Genomic DNA, 26737 nt, shown 5'->3' on the forward strand with positions numbered 1-26737 from the left:
CGCACACACACACACCCTCATCTTCTGCTTCCTCTGGAGCTGAGCAACACACACACACACACACACACTCACACATTAACACACATGCACACATACACACTCACACACACGCTCACGCATACTCACACACATACGCGCACACACATACACACTCACACACATGCACACGCATACTCACACACCCACCCTCACCTTTACCTTCCTCTGGAGCTAATCAACGCACACACTCACACACACACTCTTGACAACACACACACACGCACTCTCTCTCACACACACACACACATGCACAAACACACACTCTCTCTCACACACACACACTCATGCCCACACACACACACAGTTACTTTCAGAGGGCTTATTGCTCTCTCTCTCTCTCTCTCTCTCTCTCTCTCTCTGAGTCTCGTTCCCTCGTCTTTCACATGTTGCCAGAGGAAAAGGTTGTTGCTCTGGAGATTTGAAGTGAGATTTGAGTTTGAGTATCCGCTTTACCTAAAAGAGTTTTTATAATACAAAACAGACCGAAATGAGTCTGTAGTCGTAATCCAGTAAGAGCTGGAGAGCTAAAAAAGGAACTTTTATAGCAGCTTTGATTAGAAATATTTGAGAGCTATGACTTTTGATTGAACATTTTTGCCATCTTTTGGGATCAGTTTTCACTCTGAAACAAAAAATTACAAAGTCGCATTGAATTAAGCATGAAATATTCAAGCAGAAAGAGTCAAATAAACATCAGTTTTCATTCAGAGTTTGCTTGGCTGTTGAGTATAAGCTCGAGATATTCACGAGATCTCAGTTATGATTTTTCTTTAGGTGTCGTGTTATCTCGCGGGTAAGAGTTATTGCTCAGGGTTGCTCGTTCATATCTCAAATAAGAGCCAATGGTTGCCTACAGAAAGTGTATAGAACCATAAAACAAACATTTATAGCAGTTGAAATTTGAGTTTACTTTTGATTGCAGATTTTGGCAATTGAGATATTAACGAGATCTCATTATGAGTTTTCAGTGGTTTCCCTCATCTGTAAGTTATGTGATGATGACACGAAACAGGATTACACAAATAAGATCTCACATTTTCCTCCTCTGCTAAATATGCGCTAATGCAATGCTAATGCTAATGCGCTAATGTGATGCTCTGATGTTGTGAGTCCAGGGAACGGCGCTGATGTCGTCCGGACCTGCGAACTCACGGTATCAATTGATGCTAATTTGTGTGTTTTCAAGTCGAGTTCTCATCTCTGTAATCCTGGACTGTGATACTGATGTATGGGCATCCCAGAATCAATGCATAATAGCTATTAAAAACCAAAACACCCACTTTTCTTATATAAAGTCAACGTGAAATCTGATTGGATTATATACACTACTCTTAATACATGTCTCATTTTATTTTGCATGATTCATTAGTGGATGTTATTAAAAAAATTAACATATTGACCAAAAACATCATATCCTAACATGCTTCAAAATAGAAATCTTTTTCACTTTTTTTTACTTTTAAAAAGGGTAGTATAAATTGTTAGACAATATTTCTATTTTAAATAAATGCTGTTTTTTAATTCCTTTTTATTCATCAATGAATAATACTGAAAAAAGTATCACAGGTAATAAAAAAAAATATATTAAGCATCACAAGCATTTCCAATATTCATAATAAATGATCATATTAGAGTGATTTTGAAAGGATCATGTGACACTGAAGACTGAAAATTCAGCTTTGATCACAGGAATAAATTACATTTTGAAGTATATTAAAACATATTAATTTTATTTGATATATACATATATTGATCAATTACTGTATAAAGAAGTACTGTAAGTCATAAATGCTTCAAAATAGAAATGTTTTCTAAAAATGTATGTCTTTACTATCACTTTTTTTACTTTTCAAAAGGTAGTGTAAATTGTTACATAATATTTCTATTTTAAATAAATACTGTTTTTATTCATCAAAGAATACTGAAAAAAGTATCACAGGTAGTAAAAAATATATTAAGCATCATATACGTTTGCAATATTCACAATAAATCCTCATATTAGAGTGATTTCTGAAGGATCATGTGACACTGAAGATGGAAAATACAGCTTTGATCACAGGAATAAATTACATTTTGAAGCATATTAAAACATATTCATTTATTTGATATATATATATATATATATATATATATATATATATACATACATATATATATTGATCAATTACTGTATCACTCTTAGAAGAAATGGTTCTATTTAGAACCAGAAATGGTTCCATGGTTCTATATAGAACCATTTTTTTTGGTAAAAGGTTCTATTGGCCAAGTATGGAACCCCAGGGTTCTATATAGAACCCAGAGGAACCCTTTTTTAAGAGTGTATAGAACCTTTTAGGGGTTCCAAATATGTAGCGCTGATAGAACCTTTTCTTCTAAGAGTGTATAAAGGCATGTGTATAATATGAACGTTCAGACCTAAAACAGGCCTTTTAAAGAAAGCTATTGAGTTTGTGTGTGTTTAGGACGTGTTCCAGAGCTGTAAATGAGAAAGAAACAAGGCCACACACACACACACTAACAGTCACAGCTGGGGCTGGCGAGTGTGTTGTGGCTCTTTAAGACTGGTGTGTGATTAGGCAATCAGGGAACATGGAGGCGTGGCTCTTTAAACGCTCACTCACACACATCTGCGTATTGGTTTGTTTACATGTTAAATTGGCCGAGGAGGCTTTAACACTCCAGACAGGAACAAACAACGAGTTTGTATTTGAACGCATTCCCGTCGTGGTCCATTTGCGGTTCAAGTGTTTGATATTAATGGTTTAATTTATTTGAATGTGTAAACACGTCCAATTATCGTGGTTTGGCGTTGCGTGACACGCGATGTTTAATTGGGTTCTGCGTGATCATCAGATCCATCGTGCATTTGTCACATCTGTACATTTAATTCTTCCTCATTTGCGAGACTCGCGGCTCGTCTGACAAGTTCTTGCTTTCTGTTTTTCCTTTCTTTCTCCCTCTGCCTGATTTGGAGAGACTTGCATAGTCAATTACGCTGGAGTTTGAGAGATGGAGTGCGCTGGAGTTGCCATATTTTTTGTATGATATTAATATTTCATAAGTGCCATTCTCAGCTGAATATCTAAGAGAGAGCGCCTATTAGATTCGGCACTGCCAGAATATTATTCATTCTCCGGAGAGGAGACGAGCGCCGGTAGCTCCCGTCATTACCGGCTGTTCTCTCGGATCCTGAACGCTGTTCTGGCAACAACTGGATTGTTTGAATGGTCGGGTCCAAGTTGGCCTGGACGAGCGCCCTGCTTGCCAGATTACAGTAACTGAGACCCAATAAAAGGCCAGGAGCAATGTGAATTGGACTCTGGTGAACTGAATCAAATTGCACTGTGAATTTAGCCGTTTAATTAAAGGGTCATTCCACCTCTGAAAAGATGAATGTGTATTTAAAATGGGTCATTTATGTAGAAGAAATGTGAAATTATTTTTGAATTTGGAGCTTTCTAGACTGAGAAAAGCCAGAAAATGTATTTTTGGCTTATGTAGATGAAAGACAACAACTCCCAGAATGCACTTGCTTCGCTGCCCTAGGAGGCCACGCCTACCGGTAACAGAGCAGTCCTTAAACAACAAATGTTAGGTATAGTCTTCCCACTGACATAGTAGGGTAGATTTAAATAAATAAAAAACAAATTTAAATTTATAAAAATGAAATTTAAATTAATAAAAAATTAAATTTAAATAAATAAAACATAACAACGAAATTTAAATAAATAAAAACGAAATTTAAATGAATAAAAATGATAATAATAAAAAACAAATAACTTAAATGTAGAAAACGAAAATTAAATTAAGAAAAAGTGACATCCCAGTAAAATCTCAAAGTCTCACTGTGTAGATTAATTTAGATTGATAATAAAGGGTAAAAAGGATAATACATTTTGTTTCTATTATTCGATTTTCCACAATGTCAAAGCTACGCAACTTAACCCAAAATACAAGCGCAGGCATGCACTTCCGTCCACACAAACTCTAGCCGGAGTATTCTCCCGTTGCAGCAGGAACTTTTAGTAGTCCAAGAAGCAAACAATTTATTAAGTAGCTATAAGATGTTATATGTTAAGTATTATATTTCACCAGATTTAATAGTGTAAAACATATTCAAGCGCGAATGAGAACCGTTTCGAGTGGGATGCCAGGTGTGCAAAAAAAAAAAACCTCAAAAAACTTATATTCGATGTCACATTTTCAAATCGAATACCAACCCACCGAACGAATATTCGAATATTCGGGTCCAGCCCTAGTAAATAGCGGATTTCTGAGCGAGTGTTGCACGACCATTCAATAGTATAATTGTTTCTTTCAATGGAAAGCTTAATGCAAATTGGTGGAGTGTCCCTTTAAGCAATCGGGTGCGAGAGGTCATGCTGTTTCACGTCATAGTTGTATACCAATCAGCATCCGGAATGATTTATAATTTGCATTCAAAATCAAATTTCTGATTGGATGAGCTGCCTTTTAAATGCTTGATAAAGTTTCTTTGTGGCTTGTCATCGGCAGCCAGACTAATAAACTGTTATATTTGAGGCAAGAATGATTTGCTGATGATTATTAATAGACTAAATTAACAATTTTTTAATCATATTACAGTTGTCGTCATTTTTCAAAGCTCAAAGACACTCATTTAAAGTGATTTTACCACGATTAAACTCCTCTTTGCTACTTATTGCATTATTGCATCATGTTTAAAATCTAAAAGGCTGCATGTGGAAATGCTTATTTATGCATGCTTATTTCTGTTTCACTAAAGATTATATCTTGTAATTTGAGTCAAAAATAAACACATTCAAGAATGTCTCAAAATACCATGTCGCTTCATGAACAAACGCTGATGATCAGAAAGATTTGAGATGAGCATCTTGAGCTTGAATGGAAAAAGAAAATCTGACTGTTTGCACAAAGAGTCACATGATCAACGACACCCTATATGTAAGTAAATGAGAATCATTGGTCACAATAATGCAGAATCTTTTATTATTTATAGTTTATAGGATACATTTACGCTTACAATACTTCTATTTCTATAAAATATATAGTCAGAAATAGTCCAGAATCTTTTTAACATTCAATATTTAACTATAAAACAAATGTTTTTACATTACTTGTAGCTCATTTTTTGGATATTTTAACCTCAATTCTTACACATGGCACCTTTAATGGCGTCAGATGATTATATGTTTGTTCGCAGCGTTTTGTCTCCGTCAAACGAAGCAGTGACTGTATTGAATCTGCATCACAAACACAAGTTCACGATTACATAATGCTCAGTCTGTAAATGATGGTTTTATATGGATCATGTTTTCAAATAGCGAGTGTGTGTTGAGGTGTTGACACTGTTCCCCATACAGTGATGTTAGCCAATCACAACAGTGTCTGTTTACCGACGGCCTTAAAGGAGCCGCGCCCTAAAAACTGACAGAGGCTCAGAATCAAGCTTTTTTGCTTATACATTTGTTTTAAAGCTTTATTAACGTAATCAGGGACATATTCAAACAATAATAATGATACAAAAAAAATCAATGATCCTCTTCGTGTTTCTCATTGTTCTGGACACATTGTCCCATATCAGTCGATCTCAGACTCATAGTCAGATTTCTATGATGCAAACAACAAACTTACACAGAACCCAGTAGTTTTCATCTGAAATTCAGATGCAAAACAGTCTCTCTGCCATCTATTAGTGCACAGTAAATATTGCATGAGCTTTGGATATTACTGGCTTCGGCATGAGTGCATTTGTGTGTGTGTGTGACTATATTATTTTATTGCAGTGTTCCTTGTTTATTGCTATGGCACATGACCTACTTCCAGCCTCTCGTACTCGGCACGAATCACTCGACGTGCCCTCCATCTCAACGGCCGTCCCCGCAGAACAATTACACGGCAAAAGGGGCCCAAATGGAGATGTTTGTACTAAATAACACGTGTGTAATTAAGCACTAATGAGCTCTTGTCACTGCCGAATGTGCAATTAGATGGGTAATAGCAAAGCCTGGCGTGGCAGACGTGCCGAGAGAGCAGGACGGGAATAATAAAGTCATACTCCTCCTGGAGTATGCACACTATGCTAATGTTTCTCATGCATTGGATGACATTTGTCAAAATGTGCCGTATACAAAAGAACACACTGCTGTATCCCACAATGCAATGCGCTTGACCTTCTATTTCCAGACGTGAAATCAATCACAATCGCTTTCTTGACTCCTTATTTTGTGTGAACCTAGTCATGTGACGACAATGAAGCATGCTTATGTTTGCACTATTAGATGCAAAAGATCTTAATTGTCATCTGCACTTTAATACAATGAAAGCTGTTGCTCTCAGGAAAGAAGACACTGAATATAAGTATAATACTACACAATACAGTACGCAACAATACATAACAGGGTCAATTACGCAAGAGGAAACAATATGCAATTAGAACACTAAAAATAAAACTATTGTACAATATTTGCTGGTAATGGAAAGCAAGCGAGATCTTTCGATCGCTGCTGTAATAGAAAACGCTAAACACCTGTATTTATGCAGAGCAGATATTATGTGTGTGTATTTCAGTATGTTTTGAAGTCTATTCACACGCTCACAGGTGTTTGCTGATGATCTCTGTGTTTGTGGTCATGGCTCTTTCTACAGGAACTGGCCTTGAACGGAAGGGTGTGATATATAAAACTGTATGAGCTGTATCAGAAGATCTCAATATGAACTCAAATATTACTCGAGTCTCCTGAGTGATAACATGGGGTAGTGAAACGATTGAATTTGAGTAGAAACTTTGCTTACTGTAGCATGTGAAAAATTGAAGCTGTTTCGTGCGCGCCAAGACTGCATATATTTGATCAAAAATACCGGTAACACTTTACAATAAGGTTCATTAGTTAACATTAATTAACTACATTAGTATTAGCATTTATTAATCTTAGTTAATATTATTTGCAACATTTACTAATACGTTATTAAAATCAAAGGTTGTTTTAGTTAACCTTAGTTAATGGACTGTGAACTAACATGAACGCACAATGAACAGCTGTATTTGTACATTAACAAATATTAATAAACACTGTAAATAATGCATTGCTCATCGTTAGTTCATGTTAGTTAATGCATTTACTAATGTTAACTAATGAACCTTAATGTAAAGTGTTACCAAAATACCTTAAAATACAGTAAAATTGTGAAATATTATTACAGTTCAAAATCTAGAGTACGTATTTCAAATATAAAGCATTCCTGTGATGCAAAGGTGAATTTTCTCCGGGCTCAAAATCACTCTAATATGATGATTTGCTACTCAAGAAACATTTATGAATATTATCAGTTGAAAACAGTCGCGCTGCTTCATATCTTTGTGGAAACAAAGAAGACAGCATTTATTTGAAATATAACATATTCTCGACTGTCTCTTTTGATCGATTTAATGCATCCTTGATGAATACAAGTTTCAAAAAAAAATATATAAAATCTTACTGACCCCAAACTTTTGAATGCTAGTGTGTGTAAAGTCTGCAGATAAAGAGGGAAATCTTTTAATCTTCCATTATAACTTCACACCACCCCCACACACTCTCTTTCTCTCTCTCTCACACACACACACAGTGTGAAAGGGTGTAATTTGTGAAGATGTCTATAGTGCATTTGGATATATTTGCATCTTAATTAGAAGAATGGGGGGGACAGATATCCTAGTGCATTTCTAGCAGACGACGATAAACAAAACTATCAGTGCCTTTAGTAGTAGTGTGTGTGTGTGTGTGTATGCAAGGGATGCTGTTTTATTGATGCTGTAGTTTGCTGTATAGAATATATGAATGCATGATGAATGTTTAACACACGCACACACACACTCATATACATATAATATGCGTGTGTGGGTGGGGGGTGTGCACATTAGAAATGCTCTACGACCCCCATCAGCTGTTGGATGGGTTTGTCATTATGCTTGATGTTTGGACGGCAGTATAATATCACATTTCTCTGAGAGATGGATGAGGAATCCTGGAAAGAAAGAAACTCTGATTCAATAGTGTTACATTTCTCTGGCGCATTTACCGTTGCATGCGAAACATTGTCAAAAAACACGTTAAAATGGGGCTTTTGTTCACCAATTTGCACATTTTGTGTAGTGCTGATATGATCATATACTGTGCATATTGTACATACATGTATTTTTCGGAGCTATCCGTTGAGTTTCTGGTATCGTATTGAGTCGTGTGGTTTTAGCGAACGCCGCATTGACGCACTGCCTGTTTGCGAAACTATTGTGTTTGTTTGTCTTATATAACTGTTGTCTAAATATGAGCGTCGCTTGGTTTTTTTCCAATTTGGTTTTGTCTAACGAGTGATTGAGAAAAAATGAAGACGTGAATGAAAAGAATGAAAGAAACGATTAGCAAGTCAATTGAGTCCTTTATTTCTTTAGTTTCTTTTGATTCAAATAATTATTGCTGCACATTTCTCAGATTAGCCTTTTTATAATGTGTGCTTTTTATATTGCTGTCAGAGCTTCTGAGATGCTCCGTGCGCTCCTCGGCGTTTGCTCGTCCTGCTCTTGCATCTTCACATGCATTAAAACACAAGTTATGAGTAATTGACCTCAGATTCACCAAGGCAGGAGCGACGTGTTTGTTCTCAACCTTTCAGTCTGAGGACACAAGCTGCAGGGCAATTGTGGTCGGTTTTTAAATTCTCTCTTTCGAGCTGTCATATCCTTCCTTTCACACTCTTCCATCATTTCAGGACGGTTTTTCTGTCTCGTTTTCACCTGTTCAGTCTGACAGCAGAAAAAGTAGTTTGCAAATGAAATATGAGCATAAGTGGAAGTGTATTAGAGGTTTGATTCAGGTCGAGTTTGAATATTTGCTGAGATAACAATGTGATCTTTAATAATTAATCTTGCAATGTGTTGTGTGTGTGTGTTTGTGCATATAAAGCTGATAACTGATATTATAGTCAATATTATAAGTCTATTGTGGCCAATATTTTGCCATCTGACACCGTGTCCTAACCAGATGCGAATCCAATAGATTCTTGTAGTCACGTCACTAGAGGTGACATGACTACAAGACGCCACAAAATCAATCCCTAATCACAGCCAATCAGAAGAGCGTGTGGGCGGAGTCTCTCTGTAAGCCACTGCACTCGCAACCAAATCAATCCCTAATCACAGCCAATCAGAAGAGCGCGTGGGCGGAGTCTCTCTGTAAGCCACTGCACTCGCAACCAAATCAATCCCTAATCACAGCCAATCAGAAGAGTGTGTGGGCGGAGTCTCTCTGTAAGCCACTGCACTCACTACCAAATCAATCCCTAATCACAGCCAATCAGAAGAGCGCGTGGGCGGAGTCTCTCTGTAAGCCACTGCACTCGCAACCAAATCAATCCCTAATCACAGCCAATCAGAAGAGCGTGTGGGCGGAGTCTCTCTGTAAGCCACTGCACTCACTACCAAATCAATCCCTAATCACAGCCAATCAGAAGAGCGTGTGGGCGGAGTCTCTGTAAGCCACTGCACTTACTACCAAATCAATTCCTAATCACAGCCAATCAGAAGAGCGTGTGGGCGGAGTCTCTCTGCAAGCCACTGTACTCGCAACCAAATCAATCCCTAGTCACAGCCAATCAGTAGAGCGTGTGGGCGGAGTCTCTCTGTAAGCCACTGCACTTACTACCAAATCAATTCCTAATCACAGCCAATCAGAAGAGCGTGTGGGCGGAGTCTCTCTGTAAGCCACTGCACTTACTACCAAATCAATCCCTAGTCACAGCCAATCAGAAGAGCGTGTGGGCGGAGTCTCTCTGTAAGCCACTGCACTTACTACCAAATCAATTCCTAATCACAGCCAATCAGAAGAGCGTGTGGGCGGAGTCTCTCTGTAAGCCACTGCACTTACTACCAAATCAATCCCTAGTCACAGCCAATCAGAAGAGCGTGTGGGCGGAGTCTCTCTGTAAGCCACTGCACTTACTACCAAATCAATTCCTAATCACAGCCAATCAGAAGAGCGTGTGGGCGGAGTCTCTCTGCAAGCCACTGTACTCGCAACCAAATCAATCCCTAGTCACAGCCAATCAGAAGAGCGTGTGGGCGGAGTCTCTCTGTAAGCCACTGCACTTATTACCAAATCAATTCCTAATCACAGCCAATCAGAAGAGCGTGTGGGCGGAGTCTCTCTGCAAGCCACTGTACTTACTACCAAATCAATCCCTAATCACAGCCAATCAGAAGAGCGTGTGGGCGGAGTCTCTCTGCAAGCCACTGTACTCGCAACCAAATCAATCCCTAATCACAGCCAATCAGAAGAGCGTGTGGGCGGAGTCTCTCTGTAAGCCACTGCACTCACTACCAAATCAATCCCTAATCACAGCCAATCAGAAGAGCGTGTGGGCGGAGTCTCTCTGTAAGCCACTGTACTCGCAACCAAATCAATCCCTAATCACAGCCAATCAGAAGAGCGTGTGGGCGGAGTCTCTCTGCAAGCCACTGTACTCGCAACCAAATCAATCCCTAATCACAGCCAATCAGAAGAGCGTGTGGGCGGAGTCTCTCTGCAAGCGCACTGCAGTTCATAATCAAATTCATAAATAATACACCATTTTAACATTATTAAAAATACATACCGCATTACTGAAACAATCTGTAGTACACCTGTTTGTTCTTATTTCCTTTAAAATATTTCTTCTTCACAGTAGTTCTGAGGTCAATGATCCATTTTCGCTCTCAGTACGGCTATAAGATCATTCAAACTCACATTAGATGCTTTTAACATTAAATAAAGCACATAATCAGTACCTGAGATTATCATTGTCATAATTTGTATGTTATTGTTCCAGCCGCGACATTGCAAAAAAAACAAAAAATCTAAAATAGCATTGCTGCATATTGCGGCCGTGGCTGGTTAGGACAGAAACTCTGATTAACATGTAAAAGATGACTCGTCGTGACAAGGTGTTATAAAGGCAGCATTCTCATTAAAGCTCAGATCTACGTAGAATTGCAAATGAATATTACAATGTTTGCAATGCTGTATTCAATAATAACCAAAAGAAGCAGAGCATGTCCTAAAATGCCGTATAGTAAGGAAGAACACTAGGGTTTGGCTCTCTCCGTCTCTCTCTGACGGTTTTGATGGAATTGTTCTTTCCTTTTTTTCCACGTTCTGTCTGATATGCAAATCATTTTCCTTAATCTCAGCTGTCTGACCGATCAAACTTTAATCTTCTTCTCTCTATCTGCCCGCAGTTTGATGGTGACAACATGTACATGAGTGAGAACAACCAAGAGTTCCTCTCCCCGAGTCAGGTAAGAGTCAAAACCCTCAAACCTGCTGTTCGAACGTTCAATCTCAGTTCCTTTTCCAGTGTTTTCAATCAAATAACATAGGAAATGGCTTTTTGTTTTTATGTTGTTCATCTAGACCAGTAACGTGAAACTAGTCTAATGCTCTTTAGGAATATTAAAGGCCAAATCATGCACACTGCATATTCGGTATACGGTTCGGTTGTAGTTCTGTGGGATAAACGTGAAGAGGACCTGATAAAGCTCCTCCACTCTCTCCTTTTGTCTTGGTTTGTTTACTCTGAGACTGTGATTTGACATCTGTCTGCGGATCTACTGCGCTTGACCAGGCTCAGGCAGTTCAGACTGATGCTGCCTTTAACGCTGTAATGTAACACACACACACGCACGCAGGACACAGCCAGACAAACAACCCCAACTGGCTAAGAATGTGATTCTGCTTTATTAACAGCGTCTGTCTTATTGGATTTTTAATATATACGTATATAAATATAGATCATAACGTCTATTTTTGGTTCTTCAAATGACAGCGATGCTCAGTGAGAGAAATAGTTATGGAAAAAAAGCTTGACAAGATTGAATTAATTGTCTTGCATATGAAAACATATCAACTTGACATTCGCTGATTTCTTTTTTAATTGTTATATTATTATATTAAATTGGTTTTATAACAAACTGGCAAAAAGAAGTAGGTAGCCGCTGTGTTTCACAGCATGTTTTACTTCTGTAATGTATTTCAGAAAATCCTAGTTTGTGTGTATTTGTGTGTATGCAATTCACCATTCGCTGGGAGTTTGATTGGCAGGCGATCTGACCAATCATAACGCAATGACAAAAAAAAAAAAAAAAAAAACAGACGGGAGAGTTAGTACACTGTAAAAAAAAATATTGTTGGTTTAACTTAAAAAATTAAGTAACCTGGTTGCCTTAAAATTTTAAGTTGATTGAAATGGAAAAAGTGAGTTAATACAACTAAGGAGATTGATTTAATCATCAGAAACTCAAAAAAAATAAGTTATCTGAACTAAATAAATGATTTAAGTTGATTTGACAAAAGAAAAAAATGTTGTGATAACAAATCTTGAAAATATTATTTTACAGTGTAGAGTAACGTCTGTAGACTTGAACTTGAAAAATGGTGCGTATTGACGTCTTTCCACGGTGGAAATAACAAACCGTCTGATATTCAGTTATGTTTATTTCGTGCTATAACTACTAAAAAGAGATTATCAGTTTATGTGTCAGATTTATTTCATTTGAACCTGAAAATAAAGAAAGATTCTGATATAAAATTAAAACATTTAAATCTAGAAATAAACAAATGTAGGGTTTTGAGGAATACAAATATTATAGAAATATAAAGGTTTTAAACATACAGTAAATGACTACACTTTACAATCAGGTTTCATGTAGTTAATGTTAGTTCATTTGAATACATCAACTAATAAAGACCTTCATGTTACCGTATAAATATATACTACACATTATAAATGATTCTGCATTATTATGATCATTGACACTCATATGTGGACATATTGATATTGATCATGTGACTCTTTGTACAGAAGCTCAAGATGCTCATAATCAAGGTTTTGTTCATTAAAATACACAAAAGTGTATTGAATTATGCAAAAAGCTCTCAGATCCCACTGTACACGAAGATCAGGAGAGGCTGTTTGTTTGATCTATTTCTTTTTCTATTATTATTCAGTTGTTACTTTGAAACTGATTCCGTTTGAAAAGGTTCCATTGAAAACGACTGTCATGGAAACAGGCCTGATCCCGATTGGCCACACACAAGGCCAGTCCATCACACACTCGTTTGGGTCTGGGATCAGGCGCCGTGTCCCTCCCAGGAGTCTTCACATTCACGTTGACTGAGCTGTCCTCCTGCGACCTATGACCCCGTCTGATTGTAGGGGAGAGTTCGTCTCCGTTTGGCCCCTAACGAGCCCTGTGTGTGTTCGGGGTCACCAAGGATCGCCACGGTAACCGCCGCCAACAAAAGATTGTGTAGTCCGCCGAGGGTTGACCTCCAGCCAACTCGACCGATCGATAGTGGCTCAACAAGAGAGAAAAAAGCCCAGAGAGAGAGACAGGAGAGAGCTGAATGAAGCTGAGAGTGAGAGAGACGGACAGATACAGCGAGAGAATTGATTACAAAGAGAAAACATCAATGCTGCTTCTGTTCTGCGTGACGTTTTATGTCGCTTCCAATGTGAGAGGAGGAATATTTCACCCAAAAATTGAACCTTTCTCTCTTTTTATTTACGCTCACGTCGTGATAAATTGATCAAAAGTGACAGTTAAGACATTTAGAATGTTACAAAAGATTTTATTTCAAATACATTCTGAACATTCTATTCTTTAAAGAATCCTGAAAATGTCAAATCACCATATTTGAGTGATTTCTGAAGGATCATGTGACACTGAAGACTTTGATCACAGGAATAAATTACACTTTATTATATATTCACATAGAAAACCGTTCTTTTGAATCATAATAATATCTCACTGTATTGTTGATCACATAAATGCAGCCTTGAGGAGCAGACGAGACTTCTATCAAAAGCATTTCTATCAAGTTTTTTAATTAAAAAAATAAATAAAAATCTGACTGAAAATGAGCATGATAGACTTCTTTCAATATATAATTTGATGAAACACAATTTGTATGAAATAAGAAACAGCATACTGGTTGAGACTGACACGAGGGTGAGTAAATAACGACAGAATGTCTATTTTTGGGTGAACTATCCCTTTAAACGTGATCTCAGCTTGAAAGCGCTGCTTCTGATTAGCATGCTAAGCCGTCCTCCAGCACTGTGTCAATTTACTCATCTTTTATCAGCTGAAGTTCATCTCAATGTGATAGCGCAGCGTAAATGTTAGTCTTTGCATTTGCATTCTTGGCTGAAGAAAGTAGCTGGGAAATGTCTCTAATGGACTCGCCGTTTGAGTATGCAGAAGACGTCGCGGTCGAGATTATAATCTCACAATTAGAGTAACAAGGTTTTATTGATTGCTTCCCGGAGCTTTGGTTGCCAAGCAAGCCTGTGATTAGAGAAAGACTGAGAAAACTCTTCCAGAGGAGCATTTGGCTGCTGATCCGAGACGTCAGAAGAGGGATTCTGTTACTGAGGGTGACGAGGGCTTCGTCAAGACAGTTTACATGCGTACTGATCCAAAAACTGAACTGTCAGGGCCAAGAATCAGATCAAAACTAGCTAGAGAACTGGAGATGTTTAGTCGAACTATCTTTGAGTCTTTCACGCATTTTATCTGCCCTGCCGGTTATTATTTTGGTGTTATTTATATACTGTTATACTATGTACTAGAGCTTCATTTAAGAGGTTTGTTCAAAAAACACGCATTCATTCAGTAATAAAAAGGGTGAATCATTGAATCATTCATTCAAGAGATTTGTTTAAAAATGCTGATACATCCAGTAATAAAACGGGTGAAATCTTAATAAATGAGTGATTGAATCATTCATTCAAGAGATTTGTTCAAAAACGCTGATTCATCCAGTAATAAAACAGGTGAAATCTTAATGAGTGAGTCATTGAATCATTCATTCATGAAATTCGTTCAAAAAGGCTGATTCATCCAGTAATAAAACAGGTGAAATCTTAATAAATGAGTGATTGAATCATTCATTCGAGAGATTTATTCAAAAACGCTGATTCATCCAGTAATAAAACAGGTGAAATCTTAATGAGTGAGTCATTGAATCATTCATTCATGAAATTCGTTCAAAAAGGCTGATTCATCCAGTAATAAAACAGGTGAAATCTTAATAAATGAGTGATTGAATCATTCATTCGAGAGATTTGTTCAAAAACGCTGATTCATCCAGTAATAAAACAGGTGAAATCTTAATGAGTGAGTCATTGAATCATTCATTCATGAAATTCGTTCAAAAAGGCTGATTCATCCAGTCATGAAATGAGTTAAATCTTAATAAATGAGTGATTGAATCATTCATTCAAGAAATTCGTTCAAAAATGCTGATTCATCCAATCATGAAATGAGTGAAGTATTTATGAGTGAGTCATTGAATCATTCATGCAAGAGATTCATTCAACAATGCTGATTCATCCAGTAATGAAACAAGTGAAGTATTTGTGTGAGTCATTGAATCATTCATTCTTGCCATTAAAAGAAATAAAAATGTATTCAGATTCATAAGATTGCAGCAATTAACGTTTGTCAGAGCAAATTACGTCATTTAATTTTGTTCATGATCTGTTTGAAACAAAAACTGTTTTTATTCTAAATGTATCCACAATTACGCAGCTCTATACTTTACATCCAATTCTAGTTTTACTAACGATTCATGCACTGTTGATAAAATCACTTACTCACACAGTCAAGTTGGGAAACCTGTTCAGATATGTGCAAGGACACTATAATGTAACTATCCACTATACAGTTGAGAAAAAAATGCGGATGATTTGAAACTTCAGTGCACAGATAGCTCATTTTATGAACAGAATAATTCATGCAAGCTCTTATCATAAGCTCGAACATAGACTTTCTAAGGCACTGTAAATATTTTCTGTGGTAATTGACATCATGCATCATGCTGTAAGACTACACAACATGCCTGTACCTTTATATGCAAATGGCCTCTGTTCTGATTGGCCAACTCTTATAGTGTAGATTTAATGAATAGAATATGTATATATAGTGAAAAGATCAAGATCCCAGTAAAAGCATGTGTATCTGTGTTGGAGTCTGCGCTGTACTGTGACTTACTGTGATTTGGGGATCTGGTGTCATTGGCTCGTTTGCTCTGATTAAAGCGTCTTTGTGTCGACTGTAAACTCCCGCCGTATGGGGGAGAAATGCATGTGTGTGTGTGTGTGTGTGTGCGTGTGCTGCTCTCCCTGCTGGTCCGAATTACGGCTGAGTACATTACTATGATTTACAACTTCCTCCTGCTGTTTAGATTGAAAAGAAAGAGAGAGAGAGAGAGAGAGAGAGAGAGAGAGAGAGAGAGAGAGAGTGCGACGCCCGTTCGCCCTGCCCCCTCGCCCTGCAACCACCACACATCTTTTGTGAAATGAAAACAAAGCACGAGCCTGCCAAAATATTTCTATAGTCGATTGCTGAGCAAGCAGAGAGTCTGTCAGAAAACAAAAGGCGAGAGAGATCGCTGGACGGACAGATTTGATGCCACAGCAAAACTCACATTCTCTCACAAACCGCCCTGAAAGTCTCTGATCACAGGCTGAATCTCATTAGACCCGCCAGAACATGTCCAGGTCATATTTCTCCACGCCATTTAGGTTTTGCATAAAGATAATTTGAGGAGCATTGCACGACATTATTTTCATGGCAATTAAGGACTCAAACTCTAATTACTATAATGCAAAATTATTTGCATTTAATTATTTGCATTCGGCATTGTTTTTTTTCCCCTGTGGTCCACCAGTCACATGCATTGTGGTCGTATTTATTATAATGCTAAAATTTATTTAACCATAAAATAATTTAAATAATTTTTCATTTCTGAGCATCGAACTCAAAAGTTGCTTTACAATAATGGTCGTTTGGGGGAAAATGTGTTCGGTTATCATTACAATGCAAAAAGGCTAAACATAGACTTTATTTGCTTCGTGCAAAATGTGATTTCTTGCTTCTTTCTTTTAATTTTAGGGCTGGTTTATGTGTCAGGCGTGTGCTTTCATGAGCCCATCAGTCTGTGTGGAATATTTCTGTGACACAGAACTGTTAACAAATGCGTCCGAGTGTTTATTCAAGTCGCCGGTGTTGCCAAGTCCTCTGATATCCTTCATTTGTGCCTCAAGTCCTTTGATATCATCCTTGATTTCATATAGTGAAAGTGTTTAAAGCAGCCAGATAAACATTTCCTCGACTGCTTATATCTTCTTGAGTGCTTTATGTTTATTCATTTTGTTCTATTTTTCTTAATACCCCACACAACACTTCAGCCATTAGTTGCTCTTCCAGATTAAGATCAGAAGGAAAAGTCACTCTAGCAACGTTTTCCATGTGCAAAACTTCATTTTCGAAGGATTTCATGAAGCAATGTGATAAATTATATCTACTAGAAGTCTCTTATGCTCACCTTTTGATTGAATGTTTCAATCAAAAGAAACTTTCAGTCAGATTTCTTAATGCTTTTGATAGGAGTCTCTTCTGCTCACCAAGGCTGCATTTATTTAATAAAAAATACAGTAAAAGTTGTGATATACTGTAGTATTACGATACAAAGTAGCTGTTTTCTATGTGAATATATAGTAAAGTGTAATTTATTCCTGTGATCAAAGCTGAATTTTCAGTCTTCAGTGTCACATGATCCTTCAGGAATCACTCTAATATGAGGATTTGATGCTCAAGAAACATTTATAATTGTTAGTATTAAATGCCAAGTTCAAAACAACAGAATTTTCTTGAAATAGTAAAAATAACAATATATATTTTTTACTGTCACTTATGATCAATTCAATGCATCCTTGCGGAATAAAAGTATATATATATATATATATACAGTATATATATATATATATATATATATATATATATATATATATATATATATATTATCTTACTGACCGCAAATGCATCTTCTTTGTTAATGCATTGTTTTGGTCATAAATACATTTATTTGTATTTAAAAAAAAAAAAACATTTATTTGATCACAAATACATTTGTGATATAAATATAAATGCAAATTGTGATACATTATTCTGATTTAAAATAGGTTTTATTCCTGTGATCAAAGTCTTCAGTGTCACATGATCCTTCAGAAATCACTCTAATATGATGATTTGATGCTCAAGAAACATTTATGATTAACACATTTTATTGTGAAGGTTTCTCTGATGAATTGAAAGATCAAAAGATCAGCATTTATTTGAAATAGAATTTTTTTGTAACATTATAAACGTCACTTTTGATCGATTTAATACGTCCTCTCATGACAACATGTGAAGATAACTGAGGCGTTATGCAATCCTCTGTTGTTAAACAGTGTGCTTGTGCCTGAGACGGTATTGCTAAAGTGACTTTAGTATTGTCAGACTGCTGACTTGACCTGAAATGTTGTTGAGATGGCAGATAAAACCATAAAGAGTCGAAGTTTGCTGAGCGCATCAGTGAAGTTTTGATTTGATTTGGCTAAAACAAGCGTAATGTTGTTACTTTCCTTCTCTAATTCAAAATGCCAAAACAACACTGCCTTAAAATACTCTCTAGGTAGTCAGCTCACTATATTGTTTTTGATTTGATCAGCAATTAATGATCCAATTTCATATGGAGTTATTAGTGAACGCTGTGGCGTATCATGTATATATTTCAGCTGAAGATCTGCCTGATGTCGAAGCGGCTTGCTCTCCATGTCTGTCGCTCTGACCTGTGTGTTCATCATTAGTTTGATTCTCCTTCGCTCTCGTTCTGTCTCTAACATTCACGTAGCGTTTCTCTTCCAGTCCAGTGTGCAGTAATAATGACCTGAGATTTCCCAGAATTCACATAATGCTCAAATGAAGTGCAATAACAGAGCGAGACTGTGTCATTCCCTTTTTCACAATGATTGGATCATCTGACTATTTATAGTTGTTATATGAATCATATCAGTATTTTTGATATTGACAAAGGCACAGAATGAACATATACAGGTTCTGTTTTCATTTATTGATTCTTTGACTCATTATAATCCACGCCTCGCTAAAACAATCTTATGTTTATTGAAAAAATGATGGCACAATGCCAAAGTTGAGCAAACACAAGCTGTCAACTTTCAGTCAGATTTATCACCAAGGCTGCATTTATTTAATCAAAAAATACAGTAAAAATTGTGATATAGTATTATGATTCAAAGTAGCTGTTTTCTATGTGAACATATAGTAAAATGTATTTTAAAAACACTTTTGCTGATAATTTTCTCACCCCCAGGTCATCAAAGATATCCACATCATTCTTTCTTCAATCGAAAAGAAATAAAGGTTTTTGATGAAAACATTCCAGGATTTTCTCCATATAATGGACTTCAATGGGGTCCAAATGGTTCAAGGTCCAAAAGACAGTTTCAATGCAAACTGCAAACTGTTCAAAGGGCTTTAAACGATTCCAGGGGATGAATAAAGGTCTTATCTAGTGAAACGATCGTTCATTTAATAAATAATCGAGTTCGAACAGGAGATTCACGAACGCGCATCACAGAACAGAGCAAGGCGAGCATTTGAGCTTATAAAACTTAAACTTTGTTATTTATTTATTAAATGAGCGATCGTTTCGCTTGATAAGACCCTTATTCATCATCTGTTATCGTTTAAAGCCCTTTGAACAGTTTGCACTGAAAATGTCTTTTGGACCTTGAACCGTTTGGTTCCCATTGAAGTCCATTATATGGAGAAAAATCCTGGAATGTTTTCATCAAAAACCTTAATTTCTTTTCGACTGAAGAAAGAAAGACATGGATATCTTGGATGACATGGGGGTGAGTAAATTATCAGCAAAAGTTTTTTTTTCAAAAGTGAACTACTCCTTTAATGCATGTTTTTGGTCTTATTGTGCACGTTTGAAAAGAAAATTTGAACATTTAACAATAAGAACAATAAACATTTTATATGCAATTCTGGAGAAATGTGACACATACAGCATGAAAAACGACTTTTTAATTAAAACATTGAGTTGATTCACATACAATAACATGCTACTGGCCTCTGATAGTTATATCGCATGTCTTATTGTGGTATTTTGTTTGCATCAGTGTGGTACAAAAGAAAACCAAAAGCAAAGTACTTATTGTATCGGTTCTGTTTTCCCAGTCCAGGTGTTGTGTTACAGTAATGCGACTCCTCCGTCAGACTGATATGATATTGTTGAGAACGGTGTGTGTGTGTGTGTGTTACAGGAGATGACGACGTGAGGTACAAAAGAAAGTATCTTTTACTAGACATTTCCTTCAAGTGCTGTTGAACTGTAGAAAATCGACTCGGCTGATGAGAATGTAAAGATTTCTGGATATTTCCGACTGTAAATTGGCGTTTGAGCATATGGTGTTTGAGTGAACACATTGAAGGTTAAATGTTTCGCCTCGTCCACATGCTCTCCGAATAATGTAGACTGGAGCAGATGGTATGTAGGCTGCACATTCACTTTATTTATGGGTGAATAAGACTGTGTGTGTGACTGTTGCAATTAGCTTCCATTTAGCCGGATATTTATTAATTATCTCTATCTGCAGACGCCCATAATCCAATCCACTGCTGTAAAAGCTGCTGGTTTGTACGTGTCTGTCTAAATGAGCACATGTAGACATAAATAAATAAGGCTCATGATGATTATATCTTTCGATTTTCTGAAGAAAATGTGAGTGGGGCTCGTGCAAAATTGCTATTTGGTTGTTAGGGTGTTCTGGATGATTGACAAGACGTTGCTAATGTGGTTTCTCAAGTGAAAAGAGTCTAGATAGTTCACTTCGCAAACACTGTTAACTATTACATTAATTACTCTCCCTCGTGTCGTTCCAAACCTGTAAGACTTTCGTTCATCTTCGAAACACAAATTAAGATATTTTTAATGAAATCTGAGAGCTTTCTGTCCCTCCATTGACAGCTACGCAACTACCACTTTGACACTTCAAAAAGTTCATAGATTGTGAAACGAATTCATATGAACTTTAGTCCAAATTTTCTGAAGAGACTCGATCGCTTTATATGATGAACAGATTTAATTTAGGCTTTTATTGACATATAAACATTCATCAATGAAAACATCAGTTATGAGAAACGGAAGCTCAAGTATGTTCGCTTTAATTGTGAGAACCAATGAGGTTCATTCTCGCGTTACGCATCACGTTTGAGTTTCAGCAAGAGCCAATGAGGTTCATTCTCGCGTTACGCATCACGTTTGAGTTTCAGCAAGAACCAATGAGGATCATTCTCAGGATAAGCATCACGTTTGAGTTTCAGCGAGAACCAATGAGGATCATTCTTGTGTTACGCATCACGTTTGAGTTTCAGCAAGAATCAATGAGGTTTATTCTCATGTTACGCATCACATTTGAGCTTCAGCAAGAACCAATGAGGATCATTCTCATGTTACGCATCACGTTTGAGCTTAAGCAAGAACCAATGAGGATCATTCTCACGTTACGCATCACTTTTGAGCTTCAGCAAGAACCAATGAGGTTCATTCTCGTGTTACGCATCACGTTTGAACTTCAGCAAGAACCAATGAGGTTCATTCTCGTGTTACGCATCACGTTTGAACTTCAGCAAGAACCAATGAGGTTCATTCTCACGTTACGCATCACATTTGAGTTTCAGAAAGAACCAATGAGGATCATTCTCATGTTACGCATCACGTTTGAGCTTCAGCAAGAACCAATGAGGATCATTCTCATGTTACGCATCACATTTGAGCTTCAGCAAGAACCAATGAGGTTCATTCTCGTTCGGTTGAGCTTCTGTTTATATTTGCTGCTGATCAGTAATTATATCTGTGAATAAAAGCCTAAATTAAATCTGTTTATCATATAAAGCGACTAACTAATATATGGATTAGTTTTATGATCTCTTTATGACCTTGACTCTTAATGGAGGGACAGGAAGCTCTCAGATTTCATTAAAAAGATCTTCATTTGTGTTTCAGTCTTACAGGTTTGAACAACATGAGGATTTGAGTAATTAATGACAGAATTTTCATTTTTGGGTGAACTATCCCTTGAACCCTAAATAACACTTTACACTTTTAGAATTAAAAATGCATGCATTTCTATTCATGCAATCATGATTTACTGCATTTATGAAAAAATTTTTCCTTTGATTATGCTTTCAAAAGGCGGTTTTGTCATTTTCAGCTCACTTCTGGGAACGATTGTATGTCACTTTGTGTGTCTGGTCTTCGGATAATTTATGATGGTGCTGCTGTCCGTCAGCCAAATAAAAACAGATGACGCTCCGAAAACATCGTCTTTGATAAAGCCACCCCTCCACACACACACACACACACACACACAGAGTGAATGGGAATCTGATAGATGTCTTTCTTTGTCTGTCGTTGTCGGTGTGTGGGGGTTGTGTTTTAGGTTAGATCACTCAGGCATCCATCACCGCATGTCGCTGGAGGTCTACAGAAAAATGCTTATTAGAAAAATCTGTCATTATGCTTTTAAACACACGAGCACATTACATTTGCCTCGCCAAACAAGAAACTTTCAGAGTTTTATTATTTGCGCTTGAGTAAGTGTTCCTCCGAGACATTTTACTAACTCAGATATATTATTTTACGTAACAGGTGAAGCCGCACAGCTTATTTTAGTTTTAATAAACGTGAATATTAATATAACGTTCGAAGCACTCCATCATTTCTCTATAAAAAGTTTGCCTCCTTTAAACTACTGTATGTTTGGTTTCTCACACACAGGGTTAGACTTTTCTGATTTCAGAGATCAGATGCACGAGTTTCACCTTCTGGATGATAAAATGTGAATCAAATCCCACATGGAAGGAGGAACCCGAGCCATATCTAGATGCCCTTCAGAGTCGTGCGATTGGGTTTTGCACATGCATCAGAACATGTAAAAGTGTAGTTGTGGAAATGTAATGGTCTTAATAAGCCAGATCGAAATAGATTCATGTCTGAATGGCATCTGTTGTGTTAAGACTGAAGCTCGCACACTCATATGTTGGATTTCTAATCAGCCCAACAGCATACAATGGCTTTAAATTGATGCCAGAGATAGTTGGACGCCTTCCCAACCTGAGAAAAAAAAAAAAAAACTCTTCTCTTTTCATTATCCCATCATTTACGCCAACTAGCCGTTCATCTGTTTATGAAAACAGAAGGCGTTTGGTTTGTGTGCGTTTGCATTCGATCGCATGTACGACTTTCAGCGACCAAATGTTTTTGAGCGTCGTAAATATTCTCAGGAATTTGATAGCGTCGGTTTCAAAGTGGCGTCCCCTCTTCAGTTAATGAAAGCCACAAATTGAAACCCTCAAACTCAATGCAAACGCCATCTTGCATCCAAATTGAGTTCTAATATCCTTGAAAATTGGATGGAGAGATTGAGGAGGAGCAGGAAAATGGAAAAAAAAGTGCCAAACAAAGAGGGGAATAAAACATTTGTCTTATTACCAACTGCTTTGACTGTTGCGATGAACCTTTGAAGAGCAGCTTCTACATGCATTCAATGTGTAATACATATAATCACATCCTGAAGTGAGGCGGATGAATTATGTATTTTTACGGACCGTTCGACATGGCACCACCTTGAGATTTACATTTTATCGTCAAGGACGTTCTGCTGCTTTTGACAAACGTCCCCGTCCCCTCCTGGTTTCACCACAAAACATTCGCCGAGTCCATTGTTAGCATTTATCCTTAAAATCAGCATGACGTGGAGGGATTTGATGAGCGTGGCCTTTCATGCGCAGGAGAAGTGTGATGAGTCAGCCGCTCTCAATGAGTTTCATCTGCACATCTCCTCCACATTACAGCGGATTTAAAATACCTCATCTGACATCTGCGCACGCTCACTTCCTCACAGTAATGTACCGTGGTACCACGGCCAAAGAAACCTGGTATGAATATGGTAGACTTACCAAAAAAGTTCCATATGGTAATTTGGTAATTTCCATTACTGTGGTATTTTAGATGTCTACCATAGTATTATCAAGGCATTTTAAACATGCAACACCGTATTATCCTTTAGACATGAACATTGGTATTGCCATAAGCACTATATTTTTGTGGTATTTCTGGATGTGCACCATAATATTATCCTGCCGTTTTGGATGGGTACCGTAGTATTACATTGTTTTGGACATGTACAATGTGGTATTTTAAACATGCAACACAGTATTATCTTTTGGACAGTATAGTGGTATTACCATTTACGTATTACTGTGTTTTTTTAGACACATTACATGAAGGTACCATGGTATTTTGGGCCAAGGTCTCATTAAGGCATTTTAGATGTGTACCATGGTTTTACCATAGTACTTGTACATGCACCGTGATATTATCGTGGCGTTTTGGATGTGTACCATAGCATTGATGTGGTATTTTGGACATTTTTTCAATGATATTACTATGGTATTTTGACATTTACCATTGCACTACCACAGTATTTTAGACATGCACCACATGGTTTTGAACATGTATTATGATATTACTGTATGTTTGATATTACTGTGATAGTATTGTGGTATTTTGGTAATTTAACATGGTTCTGCCATATTTTTTGGACATGGTATCACTGTGGCATTTTAGATGTGTACTATGGTTTTACCATAGTATTTTGTACATGCACCATGATATTATCATGGCGTTTTGGATGTGTACCATAGTATTGCTGTGGTATTTTGGATATTATAATATTATTGTGGTATGTTTGATATTACTGTGGTAGTACTGTGGTGTTTTGGTCATTTAACATGGTTTCGCATATATACCATGAAATTGCCATGGTATCATTGTGGCATTTTAGATGTGTACCATGGTTTTACCATAGTGTTTTGTATGCACCATGATATTATCGTGGTGTTTTGATGTGTACCATAGTATTGCTGTGGTATTTTGGACATTTACAATGGTATTACTATGGTATTTTGACATTCACCATTGCACTTCCACAGCATATTAGACATGCACCACATGGTTTTTTCACATGTATTATGATATATTATTGTGGTATGTTTGATATTACTGTGGTAGTACTGTGGTGTTTTGGTCATTTAACATGGTTCTACCATATTTATTTCAGACATATACCATGAAATTGCTATGTGTACTATGGTTTTACCTTAGTATTGGACATGTACAATGGTATACATGGTATTTAAGATGTGCACCATAGTATTACTGTGGTATCTTTGACATATGTACGGTGCCATGGTCGTGAATCAGCCGACACTGACGAGGTTCATCTCATCCCACGTTTAAAGAGGTGAATGTGTGATCGTTCTGTTGGAGAATTCTCCTGAGGACTCGACGACAGTCTCTCTTCACACAATAGCTGCTCGCCCCACTGTTTACAACACACAATTTAGTTTCCTTCCAACAATTATGAGGGAAATTGAATCTCAGGAAATGTTCATTTTCACATCCATTAGAGCGGACAATAACAGGGGAGGCCTGAAGCCCACAAAGACATCTGTCTTCAAAGGCCAGCAGAAGTATATAGAAGATTAATATCCAGCCCGGCAACACGAGCGCATGTTCACGGCGAGGCCGAACGGAGAATAGAGCGACCTCAAGATGTGTTACGCTGGATATCAGCTCGTCTTTGAGCCAAAATCACCACTGAGATCTCTTTCTTATCCGGGTTATATCTTCAACTAAATCATCGGGCAGATTGTTCTCCACAGAAAAACACTGTAATGTCTCAAACTGTAAAAACATCTTTGCATGAAACATAATGTTCAGGCTTTTATGGCTCATGCAGTCTGATATAGTGAGAACTCGAGGAGGAAAAACAACTCAGTTTTATTCAGAGGCTCAAAATATGCAAAAACAGCATGGCAGACTAACATAAAATGCATTTAAATATCAATATCTGTCAGTAATATGTCTTAGTAAGATGATATTTAAGTTTTAAAACATATAATGCAATGCAATACAATGATGTTTGAGAGATGAACAAATAAACCTGATGATCATATCATGATTTTATCAAGCAAACCAAAGTTGCTTCAGTCCATTTGAAATATTACGAAGTCACGTTTCAGATCCTAAAGACACGTGAAGCTCGAGCTGAAGGATCTTTGTGCAATTCAACAAATAGACTTTTACTCGCTGAAACAGTGTGAACACGTCACTCGGAGACAGAAGGACTGGAGATTGAGTGCGAAAGTTTTGATCATTTTGAGGCCTTAGATATTCATGATTTTCGTGTTTCAAATAACACAGCTCGTGAGCAATGAAGAATGAAAATGAGTAAGTCTCTTTCTTAAAACACCATTTAGCGCTTTAGCCTTGTGGAGAGACGCTCGGACGGATGATATATATTTGGGAGAAGTTTGTGATTTGAGTAATGCACCGTGGCAAGGTGAAATCTGAGGTCCCACAATCCTTGTCTCTCATTCTCCACGGCCACGTATTTGCTAAAAGTATTTGTTTGCAAGATAAATGGCCGTTCTCCAGGCGAAGATGACAGGCAACACAAAGATGATATTGAATTGATTTCTGAAATGTTGCAGAACTGACTGTATGATGTATACGGGCAGACATGAATCATAAAAATTCTATTAAAAAAGCTCTTGAATGGTTGACAGCGGAATATTATTTCTGATGATTAATTTGACTCAGTCATTATGGACGGGGCTCCAGTCAGATCGCCTCCTACAGAATTGCTTTTCATTCCCTCTTGAATACTTCGGCTATCTCTCTCTCTCTCTCATACTTCC

General features: G+C 37.2%; 1 protein-coding gene across 1 annotated transcript in view; it reads left to right on the forward strand.

The window, feature by feature from the left end:
• The window catches only part of tox2 (TOX high mobility group box family member 2), a 141484-nt gene that overhangs the window by 55429 nt on the left and 59318 nt on the right, over window positions 1-26737 (forward strand). Inside the window, 1 exon segment of the mRNA XM_089134493.1 lies at window positions 11291-11350. Coding sequence (XP_088990619.1) covers window positions 11291-11350 — 60 coding nt within the window.

This window comes from Pimephales promelas, chromosome 8 (assembly GCF_988280905.1).
Source record: "Pimephales promelas chromosome 8, fPimPro1.hap1.1, whole genome shotgun sequence".
Classification (NCBI taxonomy): Eukaryota; Metazoa; Chordata; class Actinopteri; order Cypriniformes; family Leuciscidae; genus Pimephales; species Pimephales promelas.